The 15120-nt window shown below is 42.5% G+C and overlaps 1 protein-coding gene across 1 annotated transcript in view; it reads left to right on the top strand.

Annotated features, from left to right (window-relative positions):
• Positions 1-2337: 2337 nt before the first annotated feature.
• LOC109872372 (paired box protein Pax-3-like) overlaps positions 2338-15120 on the top strand; it is a 40304-nt gene continuing 27521 nt past the window's right edge. Inside the window, exons 1-4 of the mRNA XM_031807353.1 lie at positions 2338-2759; positions 3364-3599; positions 4131-4260; positions 4792-4938. Coding sequence (XP_031663213.1) covers positions 2675-2759; positions 3364-3599; positions 4131-4260; positions 4792-4938 — 598 coding nt within the window. The 5' untranslated portion in view covers positions 2338-2674. The remainder of the gene's footprint in view (positions 2760-3363; positions 3600-4130; positions 4261-4791; positions 4939-15120) is intronic.

Here is a 15120-nt window from a genome sequence, read left to right on the forward strand (position 1 = left end):
TGGAAAATGCTAATATTAGGTATCATTGATTTACATTGATTGCCTCTACATAGATGTTTACATTTTTCTTTTATTTTGTGTCATTGGCTGTACGTTTGTTTATGTGTAACTCTGTGTCGTTGTTTTCGTCGGTTTGCTTTGTCTTGGCCGGGTCGCAGTTGTAAATGAGAACTTGTGCACAACTGGCCTACCGAGGGTCTCGATCTCGACAAACCATTTCTGTATGGACCTCGCTTTGGACACGGGGGCATTGTCATGCTGAAACAGGAAAGGGCCTACCCCAAACTGTTGTCATAAAGTTGTAAGCACAGAATTGTCTAGAATGCCATTGTATGCTGTAGCGTTAAGATTTCCCTTCATTGGAACCAAGGGGCCTAGCCCGAATCATGAAATACAGCCCCCTTACATTATTCCTCATCCACCAAACTTTACAGTCAGCGCTATGCATTCGGGCAGGTAGGGTTCTCCTGGCATCCGCCAAACTCAGATTTGTATGTAGGACTGCCACATGGCGAAGTGTGATTCGAGAGAACTGCTCCAGAGTTCAATGGCGGCAAGCTTTACACCACTCCAGCTGATGCTTGGCATTGCACATGGTGATCTTAGGCTTAAATGTGGCTGCTCTGCCATGGAAACCTATTTCATGAAGCTCCCAATGAACAGTTATTGTGTTGCCGTTGCTTCCAGAGGCAGTTTGGAACTCGGTAATGAGTGTTGCAACTGAGGACAGACGCGGCTGAGCCATTATTACTCCTAGACGTTTCCACTTCCCAATAACAGCACTTACAGTTGACCAGGGCAGCTCTAGCAGGGCAGAAACTTGACAAACTGACTTGTTGGTGACATCCTATGACGGTGCCACGTTGAAAGTCACTGAACTCTTCAGTAAGGCCATTCTACTCCCAATGTTTGTCTATGGGGATTGCTTGTCTGTGTGCTCAATTTTATGCACTTGTCAGCAACCGGTGTGGCTGAAATAGAGGAAGCCACTAATTTTAAGGGATGCTCACATACTTTGGACATGTCGTATATTTTCTAAATGACAAAAAAAACAGATAAATGAACCTCAAAATATTTTTGGGGGAGTGATTTAAAAAGTTGAGCTGAGACAGATTAAATGTTAAGTTGAGCAAGACTAGTGGCATCCAGGTAAAGTGGTTTCTGTGAAAATTACAGGAGGGGGACGTTTAACCCCGAGCCACCCTACATCTCTCATATACATATCCTCATACAAAACTGTATTTTCGTTCAGTTTACTGATTGGAAATGTGACCAAACAATCGGTGGGTAATATTAGGCTATGTGGAATTTTGAGACAAATAACCCGTTGTTTGCATAGAACTAACTCAAAGGCATATTTTGGAATGATCTCGATCCTTTTGATTGATTGGAGTGGTGAATGGAAGAAGCTTTTTGACTGACGGGACGTGTTCAATTAGCCTCCACAAAGACTGCGCTTCTGAACTGGGAACAATTGTGTGCGTGCGTGCTTGTGCGTATGCGCGCGCGTGTGTGTGATGAGAGAGAGGCAGAGCGCGCGCGAGAGCGAGAGATAAGGACAGGGCAACCAGTGAACAAACACGATATTTATGTTTATTTATTAGTAATGTTTACTGTTAATTTCTGATAGTTTATTTAACTTTTGTTTATTATCTATTTCACTTGCTTTGGCAATGTAAACATGTTTCCATGCATACCAAAAAAACTATTTGAATTTAATTGTGAGAGAGAGAGAGAGAAAGGGGGGTCAGTTGACACTCATGAAGTTATAAATAATGTCTTCACACAATTGTACTTATTTCGCTACAGACAACTTTTACTGCACTCCCGGCGTCATATCCTGCTGGGTCGACCGAGCGGTGCTCCTTTTATTCTAATTAGTGCAATACTGTCTAAATAGTACAATACATTCCTGTGTTTGTAGCATCACTGTGCATAGCATTAACAAACTGTGTTTGTGTATGTGATTTTAGTCACATCATAATAAATGGATACATGAGTGACTCTTTACTTACAGACTCAGGGGGTAGCGTAGCCTTCAGTGAAAGACGCATCTTCATCCATCGACATGGTTGGACCAGATATAATGTATTGGATGGAGGGCTGATCCTGGATCAGATCCTGTAAAACAAAAAGCTCGAGGGCACCGCAAGACTCAAAACACATCGCCTTGAACCAGTGAGGCCACGACATGATACATTTTCCTCTGTCGGCCAATCAAAAAGTCTCCTCGGCCCTCAGGACTTTCGCCTCTACGCCAATCAGAGGCCTGGAAAGACTGGGGTAGAAATGAGAGAAACATCTTCTAAAATGTTTCACTTCCACGCATCTTTTCAATTCACATCAAGTGTCAACAAGAACTCCATCTAAGCGTCTTCCAATTTCAACAGAGGCAAACATCGCTTTGTCAAACGTCCACTATTTTCACTCTCCATATTGGATATCGACAAATGTACCATTCTCAAAGGATTTATCTTGTGTTTTCATTTGCATGTTGTTGTTATTTTGACGAAGCAACTTGCTTTTCCCTAGGACGTGGAGGCTGTCCTGTTGCTCCATCAAAGCCAAAGTGTAGTCTATAACTTTTGGGGGGATCCCAGAATTGTTCTGAAGTTCCCGTTTTGGTGTTGATTTTGGTCCAGCGCAAAGCTTTGTTTGCGGAGGTTTAGGAGACATGACAGCTCTAGCCGGGGGCATACCGAGAATGATGCGCCCGACACACCACCAGAACTACCCGCGGGGAGGCTACTCTCTGGAAGGTAGGCAGTTGCAAATAAATATGGGTCCAAATGGAACTAAGTGCATGTTTCTTGCGTGTTGGAAGATTTTGTTTGTTTGTAATTGATTCAATCAGATAGCAAGTGTTGATATTTTGTCAACTTCGAACAGATGCAAAATTGTTGGTCGTCTATAAATAATTTTGTTTGCCTTTCAACAGACAATTAGGCTACACACGAACTAGCATTTTGACAGTGATAAACATTTTAGGCTACACTACTAGGCCATGTAGCAACCCATGATTCCGTTGAATTGACATAGCAGCTTTTATCAAAACAACGACAATGCTCATGTTATGATTTTGATATTTATCGATGTAGCTACACTGTGCATTATTAATTAGGTATAGTGTAAAAACAATACCAATCAACCCTTTGCCTATATCTAGCTAGATTAAATGGTATTTTAGATATCAACAAATGTTCTTGCAACAGGTCTCTCTTGAAAAACAGCCTCGTTTTAATCAGGATAAATAAAGGTTGAATGAATAAATATAGGCCTGATTGTTTGGGCTTTTTTTGCAGCTGTTGTTATTTTTGTTGAAGAAATTGTTATTATTGAATGACATGCGTTCCCTCCTTCCAGTCTCTACCCCGTTAGGCCAGGGCCGGGTGAATCAACTCGGCGGAGTGTTTATTAACGGCAGACCCTTGCCCAACCACATTCGCCACAAGATCGTGGAGATGGCCCACCACGGCATTCGACCCTGTGTCATCTCCCGCCAGCTCCGAGTCTCCCACGGCTGCGTGTCCAAAATCCTTTGCCGGTATCAGGAGACCGGCTCCATCAGGCCCGGGGCCATCGGAGGCAGCAAACCGAAGGTGAGGGCCCTAGAACCGGATTGCAAGACCTGCCTGAAATAGGCAACGATAATTAATAGCAGAATATTTTATATTTATTGTTTCAACTTTAAACCAAGCCCATATGCTCTAACACTGTCATCATCACTAACGACACGAGAGAGTTAATGGGAGATGACAGGCCATAAAAGTAACGTGCTATCTAAACGGACACGTAATAATGTAGGCCTACAGTTGGTATAATTTATGGAATTGTCATACGCTATTAATGAATTCCCAATTTGAAATAGCCTACTTTTTTAATTGATAAGGACACTTGGGGGGTGTTTTACACGCACTTTTACACACTCTATTAACCCACCAAGTGGATGTAGAGTCAAAACCTAGGTTTTATAAACCAAGTAAACAATCAAACTCTAACAGAAGCAAGCATAGGCACACCCCTTACGGTACTTATTTTATATTGTGCAATGTCTCATTTATTCAGAAAGGAAACCGTATTTTGCAACAACAATATATTGAAAGAAATGTGTATGCATTCTTGGCATGAAGCAGACATCCACCCCAGACGTGGATAAGAAGATCGAGGAATACAGGAGAGACAACCCGGGAATGTTCAGCTGGGAAATCAGGGATACATTACTCAAAGACGGCATCTGCGACAGAAACAACGTCCCCTCAGGTAGTTACATTTTATTTGATTTTCTTGACCAATTTGTAACTGTACAAGTACATCATTACTAAAATTAATTGTACAAGTACAACATTACTAAAAATGCATATTTTACAATATATCTACACTTTTCAAATAATGTCATTCATAGTAAACAAACATGGACGGTAGGATATAGGCCTACTTGACTGAAATCGTCTAAACTTTTGCGTAGTAAAAAAAGGCAATGCCTCAAATATTTCGGCAAGAGAGGATATACTAGCCTAGGCCTAAGAAATCATAACCGCAGTTGGCTAAATAACGAAAACAGTATTTGAATGTACATGTAAACTTATCTGAAAGTTTAAAAGTATGCCATGCATTGCCTAAAAAAACAACACATGAATACCATGTGTGAACAAATCAACTGGTGCTATAATGGCAATATGACATGTTAGTATGTCTAATACCTGTTTTGACATAAGTTTGCTCATTATCCCGTATTCCTGCAGGCATTTAAAAAATAACGTAGGCCTATCATTTTACATTTTGTTTCGAAAGTGAGTTCAATCAGCCGCACCATGCGTTGTAAATTCGGGGGAGGTGCAGGAGAAGACGAGGAAGACGATGATGAAATCGAGAAGAGGGAATTGGAAGAGAACGAAAGAAGGGCGAAACACAGCATTGACGGCATCCTCGGGGATAGATGTAAGTAATGGTTTTAATTTAAAGCAGTGCAGAGCACTGGCGATGTTGATGTGGCCTAGGCGACGATGTTGAGTTCTATTGGACAAGTGTGCAATTATGATACAGATAGGCCTACTTATTTTTTATTTCAGAATTAGTACCATCGTATACTTGTTTTTCCTCTCAGTTTTCTATATTAGGTTTTGATAAAATATGTGTAGAGTTATTCTTTAGAAGTTTCGTAAAGGTTTGTTTATTTGTTGGCCTCTTGAGTCTGTTGGTGGAACATTTAGGGAAATTGAGAATGGGGAAAATTTCTATTTGTCTCTTAACGATACGGAATTAGAAGATATCTGTACCATTTCAATTCAGAGGATAGACAAGACTCAGTTGGTGTAGCCTAAATAAAGTATAATCATGAATTGGAATAGTCCTACAATTTGATTTGTGGAAATAGGAATTATCTTTCATTTTCAGTTATTCTATTTCATTACGCAATTTCCCAATCATGCATTGAATAAAGTTGGAATAAATGATATACGTCCAGAAATTGTTTAGTAAATCTGTTGACCAGAATTGTTTTTAAAATTAATTTTCTTAGGCTACGGTTGGTTTATAAAGCGGAATGAGTCCTGTGTATATTATATATTTTTTAACTTGAACATAAAAAACGTTACATTCAAAAACCAATGGCACTTGACAGAGAACTATTATGTACATTTTTGCAACATAGTCTATTGTTTATGAATTTGGAGTTCTGAATTGTATGCCTGTAGGCTATTATTTCCAAACGAAACTTTTACAAAAGCCAAACGTTTCCATATGAAGTTGATCAAACATTTGCCCAACTGTTCCGTCTCCCATAAAAAGAGACGGTTCCTCTGCACACAATCCGGCACTTGAGGATGAACTTGGGAGACAAAGGCGCGAGAGTCCATTGAGACTCACACTTCGGCATCTCGCGCACAAAGGTCTGCTATAGCAAGCGGCTCAGTGGTGTACAAAAAGACGCCAAAGCTTTTCAAAATGTGGAGAGAAAGGGAGAAAAAATGCGCTGACAAAGGGCTGGGAGAAGACATTATGGACCCGCAATAAGCGATGAATAATTCAGATAACACCGATAGCAAATCCAGCCTGTTTTATAGACTGCGCGCCCAGAGAAAAAAAAAGCAGTTTTCACCTAAAAAATGTTACTTTGGAGTGCTTCTCAGCGTCAGGAGATGGCGTTTACCATTCCGAGTCCGAGATAAATCTACTTTCTCCCTGTGACCTGGATTTTCCCCGAACACCTGTTGATTAGTGACCTGTTGGGTTTTAGGGAATGTAGGCTCTATGATATCATAGGCCTTTCCCATTATGCTTATAGTAGGCTAAATGGACTTGACATGCTTATTTACATTTTTTTTACATAGTTATACAATTCTAGAAATGTGAGCATAATATTGTTGGTAATGTAGTAGTTCATAAAATATGTCTGAAGTGCCCAGTGCCCATTGCCTGCTTTGTTTATATATATATATAAATATATGTATATATATATTAAATATATCTATTTCGTTCCACTTAGAGCAAATACTTGAAAGGCCACATTAGATAAATAACTATCAAACATATATATATATATATATAAAAAAATATATAAAAAATTGTACCTCCCCTCCTAGCATCCTCAAATGATTGAGCCCACATCGCTCTTTTATGCATGGTTTTACTAGTCCGTACTGCATCAGTCATCGCAGTGAAAACCTTTTCTAGTAGATTAAACTCAAATCTTTTATTTTTCCCCACTTTCATCTCCGGACAAAGCCCGCCCCCTTCCTCTTCGCCCGGGGCGCGCGCATTCATGCAATATAACCGCTTTCCTCCCTCTTTCCAGGCGAGGCATCGCGAATACAGATCAGGATAGTCAATTGACTTTATTAACCTTTAAAAGTGACTCTGCCAGTTTGGTTAAGGTCTTTCCTGCAGGGTCGGAACGAATTTGTAGGCTTGTATTTTGTTGCATTTATGGTGCTCCTTTATGATTGTGTTTCGATATCTGATATTATTCTCTCCAATTTTCTCTGTAATCTATTCGTGTCGATGCCTTGTTTAGATAGATTAGACAGCCTTGCAGATATTGTGAGATAGGCCTATGAACCGGACGAAGACATTGTAAAAAGTTACATTATCACCCGCATTAGCAACATTATCTTATCCATAATGACTACATCAACTTATAAACTCAGTGCAAACTCAACTGTTGATAATGGCATATCTGAAACGTTTTTTCTCAAAATATGACTTTCCTTTTCCCCTCTTCTGTGTGTCTGTGGAAGTAGTTGGTCTTATTGTTTTCTTTGTCCTTTAAAGCTCTTAATTAGAATATGAAAAGGCTGTTTTGGGTATGAGGACTGTGTCTTCTGGCCAAATATTGATTAAGTGGGTGTTTGTAGAGGCGATAGTTGTGGGAGAGAGAGGACTGTTGCTCTCTGCCCCTTTCTCTTCGGCCTCCATTGTTGGCTTCCCTTAAGTGCCGAGATCAAAGCTGCTCCGTTTAGATTTATTTGTCTGGTAAAAGGCCACTGCAGAGTTCTGTGGCCGGGATAAAAGTATCTATACTGGGACTGGGTAGCTACTATATCTGCATGGTATTACAGGGAACCTAGAGCATTCTGGGAAAAGGATGCCCCCAAGCAAATTGGAAATGTTGCGCTTTTAATCAGGAAATGAATCTGATGTTGAATGATTCCACTTCCTGTTTAACTGTAATAATGAAGTTTAGCGGAAATAAAATATAACTATATACAATTGATTTACTGCGTGTCCTTAATTAAAATGGTTGTGTTATCATTATAAAAACGGTTGTACCTTGTACTAGAAGTAGCAGTGAGAGGCATTAGTACAGGAAATAGTAAATACATAGTATCTTTAACAACAAATTAATGTTGATGAAAAAAATATCTAGAAACATATCCACCCAAATCTGGCATTAGCAAGTTCCATAAAGGATACTGGCATGAAAAGTGCCTCCAGAACGGAACAGATGGTTACATTTATTAATCAATAAATACTATCCTAGTAAGTGGCCCCTAATTAATGACACCGTTCCTCTGTATAGTCTGTATGACTATATCACCAATGACACTCCTTTAGCCTCATTTAGCTAAGTAAAAGTAACCAATTTCATGATGGAGGAGTGGCCTTCTCTTACAGATTCCATTTAAAACGATGGGGGAGAGAGAAGAGAGGAGGGAGGGGAGAAAAAAAGAAAATACAAACAGTCAAAGGGGTAAGTTCTCTTAAAATGGAGTCCTGCGGTGCCAAATTGAATAAGCCCAGTTCTTTCAAATCTGCCATGGTGAACGCAGTCAACATGTAATAATTGGTTTCATTGAGGCACATTCCAACAATCTGCTCCCATTCTCCTGGCTCCATTGTCCTGGGGCAGGCAAATAGCCAGGGGACAGGAGGAATCAAGTGCTGACAAAACATGAAAGATTTAGCAGCTTTTGTCAAAGAAACTGAGTAGGACTTTGTTTGTGTAAATAAAGTGGGGAAAATGGCTCCCCACTACTTTGGCATGGACTGAGAGAGAGTAGAGGTTGAGAAAAAGAGACAGAGAGCAGAGAGAGAGGGATACAGGGAGAGAGACAAAGATATCGATTACGGAGAAAGTGAGACATTTTTCAACGTAGCATGAATACACTGTAATATGCATACTTTGCAAACATTTGGTTGATGTTTAATCATATCATTGACTGATATGATTTGTCTGAATGTATATACGCAAACCATATAAACCAATTAGAACGTTCCATAATGCCAATTCTCCCAGAGCATTTAGAAATGTCAATAGACCCATGTATATCACACAGTCAGTCAATAATAGCCTAGTACAAGCTCAGGTCAGGAATACACCGATACCCCCTCAGATAGAACAGGGAAAACCATCAGGGAAGATGAACAGGGAAAACCATCAGGGAAGATGAACAGGGAAAACCATCAGGGAAGATGAACAGGGAAAACCATCAGGGAAGATGAACAGGGAAAACCATCAGGGAAGATGAACAGGGAAAACCATCAAGGAAGATGAACAGGGAAAACCATCAAGGAAGATGAACAGGGAAAACCATCAAGGAAGATGAACAGGGAAAACCATCAAGGAAGATGAACAGGGAAAACCATCAGGGAAGATGAACAGGGAAAACCATCAGGGAAGATGAACAGGGAAAACCATCAAGGAAGATGAACAGGGAAAACCATCAGGGAAGATGAACAGGGAAAACCATCAGGGAAGATGAACAGGGAAAACCATCAAGGAAGATGAACAGGGAAAACCATCAAGGAAGATGAACAGGGAAAACCATCAAGGAAGATGAACAGGGAAAACCATCAAGGAAGATGAACAGGGAAAACCATCAAGGAAGATGAACAGGGAAAACCATCAGGGAAGATAGACATTGATTTTCTGTATTTCTTTAATGTTGTGCATTTGTCAACAGTCCATGCGTTTTTAAGCTGTTTTAGTGAATTAAGCAGGGGGATTGAGAGAGATGGAGAGAGAGATGGGAGATGGGAGTCTCCAGTCACAACAAACGAAAGCCTCATTGCAACCAATGGAATGTTTTCTACAGGCTACTTTCCATCTCTGCCTCCAGGCAGAGCAACAGAGAAATCCTAGAGTAGAGAAAAGCTGGGTTTTGACTCTGTGTGTGATCCATGGCTTTCTCTCTGCCTGGGTTATAACTACTTATGTAAACCCAACTGAACTTGGCCAGTGGAACTGTACTGTTACAATATGCTAAACCAGAAATCCAAAGCCACAATACCTGGAATATAGCAACTGTTTCTAGGAGATTGATGGATGGATCAGAATTCATTCCAGGGCTAAGAGTTTTTAACCTCAGTGATAGATTAATAGTGGATGTATCCTAGGGAATTTGGTGTTAGGTGTCCTACAAGCTCTCACAGTCTCACGTCAGGATTAGTCCATCATCCATGTTTCTCAAATTTCAAATTTGTCCAATTTTGAAGTGTTTAAGGTTAAGTTTAGGCATGAACTCACATTCTTAAAGTTAGGCATTAACTCTGAATGGTTAAGGTTAGTCATTAACTTTGAATGATTAAGGTTTGGGATAGGCTTAAAACAAATATATAAAAAACAACTTTCTATTGCTGGATTTGAACATGCCACTTTTGGAGTCAGAGGAAGACGCTTATGCTTATTCCCCTCTACCATCCCTGTCCACAATGGTCTAGCACCACCCAAACCTACTTGAAGGTAACAGTGCTTACTGCCAGTTTCCACCTAATCTCTTATGCTCATTCCCCTCTACCATCCCTGTCCACAATGGTCTAGCACAACCCAAACCTACTTGAAGGTAACAGTGCTTACTGCCAGTTTCCACCTAATCTCTTATGCTTATTCCCCTCTACCATCCCTGTCCACAATGGTCTAGCACCACCCAAACCTACTTGAAGGTAACAGTGCTTACTGCCAGTTTCCACCACATCTCCCAACCTCCTCAGACATGAATGGACGTGGAATACTGACTTGAATCACGGGCGACGTGCCTGAATGTCACCACAAGCCAAACAGAGAAACAGCTTGATAGTCCCATATTTATCTGTTTCGTGGCAACTTTTCCCCCTTGCATGAATTTCCTTGTTTTCTTGGATAAAGTGATAAAGATAAAGTTAGTGATCGTTTAAAAAAAAAAAGTTGTAGTTTATTTTTTACTTCTGCAGTGTATTGTCGTTTCCTGCAAACCATTTAAAATATTGTCAGCTGGTTAGTTAGCGACGTCCAGATTCTGCTGGCCAGCATTTTTTGAGAATGTAGCTATGCTAGTGGCAACAGATTGCATCAGTTAGTGTTGCATTCAAAAGCATCCCCCCTCCTATTCACTTCCAGATTTACTCCTCTCACCCTAGCTATACACACCACATTCACTTTAGCCTACGTCACAGCATCACTTTCAAGACTGGCTTATCTGCAAGTGAATGGCTCTATGCTTCATTAATGCTTCTTTCTCCACTGGCACCCTCATTGTGATCGGCATGATATCATTCAAAGGACAATTAATGAATGCAGGGCAACTTTGAAGTGAGGGAGCGGGGTCCTGCCCTGGACCTGCCCCTCGTTGCTGATAGACTCCGTCACATTCTCCCCACTGCCCTGAGAGACAGTTTGAAGTGGCTGAAAGAGAAAGAGAGAAGAAGAGAGAAGAGAAGAGCGACCAATAGAAGGTTAAGGAGAGGAGTCCCTGTATAAAAAGAGCTCTCTATTTCCTTGGAAATATTAGCCAAGCAAATCTCTGTGATGGTTGAGGATAAAGGAGTTGGAAGAGAATGGAGTCGGGGGGCCAAGGGCAAAGGGACTCCTGGCAAAAAAGGTTCGGACACAATGAGATAGTTAATTGAGTAAAGCCAGACAGCGTTGTCAATCACTTAACTTTGTTTAGCCAGGCTTTTTTGTTGTTGAATAGCAGTTTAGTTCAGCGTAGAAGGGAAGGGACACGGTAGAAGGGACTCTTTTTAGCTGTCTTCTCACAATTTTCTTTTATCTGCAGCTGTTTTTTCATCAGTATTCGTACATCTCAACTGTCTTCGACTCGACCAATCTCTCACTTCTGTGAGAGAAGCTTAGAAAAATCCCACAAATGTCAAAATGTAAAACTAAGGAAACCAGGACAGACAGACTAACCAGTAAAGGGAGAAACAGAAAGAAAGAAAGACAGACATCACAGCCAAGAACATTTGTTATGGAAAAGAAGAGAAACTGAGGAATGGTGGTTGAACTCTCTGGCCGTTCACTGCCTATGATGTTTTGTGGAGAGGTGATGTTGGGCTGTAAAGGGGTAGGTAGCCCCCATCCGCCCCTCTCCTGTCCCCCTCCCATCTCCGGCAGTACATGGCAGTGTGGTTTGGGCAGGGTCAGAGGGCGGCTTGGGGTCACTGCCTGTTAAAACTATCTCCTCCTCAGGAAGAGAGGGTTAGAATAATGTTTAGTTCACCATGACAGCTAATGGACTCCCATTCCGTTCCTCTGGGCTATAGAACATATTACATAGACATCCTATATTACATGGAAATCCTGCATGGATGTGTAATGCTAAAGGGAATTGGAATGATGATGGTGATTGCTTGGTGTGAAACTGTGAGAGTAGGCCCACTAGGGTCATTATGCACCTGGGGAGCGGGTGGCTTGGGCGGCTGGGCAGGGGTTAGTCGGTGCTGGGGGGGAGCGTGTGGCAGACTGGCCTGTTCATGTGGCCCTGCATGGGTGCTGTGCCGCTGCTTTGTCCCTTCTCTGGGGGTGGCAATGCCACCGTGAAACTGTCACCTCACTCCACCCCACTGGAACTAAATAATAAGATGCCCCACACTGGGTCCACATAATGTCCTGCACAGGGCCGTTTGGGGCTTTTTGTCACTTCAGCTATATTAGAGAGTGATACATCCTTTTTAATGTCATATCGCTGGCTCTCTTTGTGTGTGATCTCTGCAGACAGCTCTCCCATATCTCCCTGTCTACCATTGTCTTCCCCTTTCTGTCTCTCTGTCTCTCTCTCTCTCTCTCTCTCTCTCTCTCTCTCTCTCTCTCTCTCTCTCTCTCTCTCTTTCTCTCTCTCTGTCTCTCTCACCATCTCTCCATCTCTCTATCCCTCCCTCCTACCTCCCTTCCTCATTCCCAGGCAGCTGGCACAGACTCCTGGGGGCTCCTTAGAAAGTCAAGTGAGAGCCAGGCCCCACTCCGCTCTTCCTCCCCATCCTCCCTTCTTTCTCCCCACACTGTTAACTCCAGCTGGGGTCAAAAGCTCTCAGTTAACCATTATGCCCCGTGTGCATCTGCTGGGTCTGGCCCTAGCATTTCCCTGTCACGCCTCCATGGCGATGATGTACTGTTTTATTCAGTGAGTAGGCCAGTGAGTCCTACTCTCTGAAAGGGCCAGATCTACTTCCCTGGGCAAATAGCTAGTTTATTTGTCTCTTCTGCCTTTTGTTTTGGGTGCAGAGGAACACATGTCAGCAGCTCAATTACCCTCTATAGTAAGAACCCCTAGAGGATGGGCTGCCCGCCCCTACGACCGTTCTCGTCATAAACAACCCCATATGGCCCTCTCTCTAAACACTTTCTCTCTTTTTCTATTCCTCTCTCTCTCGCTTTCTTTCTCTTCTACGTCTTTATGCTGATATTGCAAAAGCAGAGAGTGCACAGGTTGTATTTTAGTGTGTGTGTGTGTGTATTGCCGACTCTCTCTCTCTCTGTGTGTATCAGTCACTATGTGTGTGAGTGATGTCTCTCCTCATATTGACATGTCAGAGTAGGGTGGAGAGTTGAATGCTTGCCAGGGTGTCTCTTGTCTTGCCCACTGTACTCTACACAGTCAACAAAGCCAGTCCCTATTGGAGGTCTGGTCTCTGTGGAGGTCTTCCTCTATTGTTAAATACAGTTCTACTGCAGGTGATCTTAATGGACAGAGATCGTTGTGTGCTTGCGTGTGTTTGTGCGTGTTAGAGCTGGTTTCTGTGTGAACAGCACATGAATGTCTGTAATAGTTTAAGAGACACGCACTGTCTAACACAAACTACCTATTTAAATCTATCTCTCTGTCTATTCTTACTGTGGCACTCTGCCATCCTTATGCAATGTATCCTTTATCTACTGGCCTTGTCCTGCTTTGTTTAAATGTCTATTTTACTGGGTAATTCAACAGCAAAACCAATTTCCCCCTCAGGGATAATAATCTATCTTCCCATTGTGGTCAGAGACACAGCCAAACTGTTGAGTATTTTGTATTCTCAGCACCCTGGTGCTTTAGCTCCAGCGTAACATTTGATTTGGGTGTTGAAGTGAGGAGGTCGAGGCCTCCCTTTGTGTGTTTACTATCCTCTTCTCCTGTTTGCTGACGAGAATGTGTGGGAACACTGTTGCTCCGGGTTCCTGCGCCTGCGTTCCCCTCTCGTCCCGATCCTCCGCGACGTCGGAACGTGGTTGGTCTTCTCATACTCAAAAGCTGTTGTGGCAAGGGGGGGGGGGGTATATAGAGAGCATGAGTAACGAGAAACAGGGGAGTGAATTGATGGAAATGGACGTGATGTAAGGGACAGTTTTAAGAATGAACGGCACAGAGCAAGGGAGTAGAGAGCATCCCCAATGTATCTCCCTCCTGTCCTGCTATCCTGGTTCCCTCTATAGCACCCCTGAACCCCTGCCCACATACACTTTTCTCCAGGTGCATTCAGCTCCCCTCTCAACATCCCCAACCCCCATCCCTCCTCCAATCACCATGCCCCTCTGGGTTTAGGTGGAAGGTGGGCGCTCCCCTGCTGTGCCCCTCCACAGCCCCCAATGGCCCCTCTCTGGCCCTCTTTGTGCTCCCCCCCCCCCCTCGACTCCCTCAGCTCCCCCAGCCCCCCACTCCCCTGCCGGGCAGGTGACAGGGCCCTGAATGCGGGCCTGGGCAGCCCTGATGAATCCTACAGATGGAGCGTGGAAATTGACCCAATAGAGCCCTGCCAGGCCTCTCCCCTCTGCCATACAAAGGAACCCAGGCCACATCACTCCCAAAGAGAGAGAAAGAGAGAAAAAAAAGTCAGGAGGATGACAAAAGTAACACTGTCATTTGCCATTAACGGAGTGGCCGTGATGTAGAGTTTCCGTGGCAGTTACTAATAATAAAAACAGGGAGCGAAGAAAAAGAGAGAGAGAAAGTGAGTAAAAGAGGAATGCTCCACCCCCACCCTGCAACTAACATGATACAGTGCTGCTGGGGTGCTTTATGAACTCTCACTCTGTCGTTGAGTCTCTCATTTTCAGCTCTAGCACTCTCTCTCTCCTTCTTTTCTATCTCTCTCTTCTCTCCTTTAAATGGTAATGACTGTGAAGTTTGTTTAGTCTTTTTCTTGTTTATCTCTTGATTAATCTGTTTCTTGTTTTGTGAATGATTTGACTAACAAGTCCAGTGGCTTTTGGGGCATAATTTGAGATTAGAGGGTAGTATCCAAAATACTAGTTTGTAGTTTATAAGTTGTAAATGTAAAATTCCTGGCTGAAAAAAATCCTTCACTATACTTTTTTTCAGTTTTCAGTGAGGCTTCATGCTGTGTTCCAAGCCTCTCCTCACCATTGCTGCCAAAGTACCACAAACGTCCTAGCCAGACCAGTATTCGAAATCACGGGTGAAAACTCTCTGCCCTGATAGGTATTTGCACTTT

The sequence above is a fragment of the Oncorhynchus kisutch genome, linkage group LG27 (genome assembly GCF_002021735.2).
Source record: "Oncorhynchus kisutch isolate 150728-3 linkage group LG27, Okis_V2, whole genome shotgun sequence".
Taxonomy (NCBI): domain Eukaryota; kingdom Metazoa; phylum Chordata; class Actinopteri; order Salmoniformes; family Salmonidae; genus Oncorhynchus; species Oncorhynchus kisutch.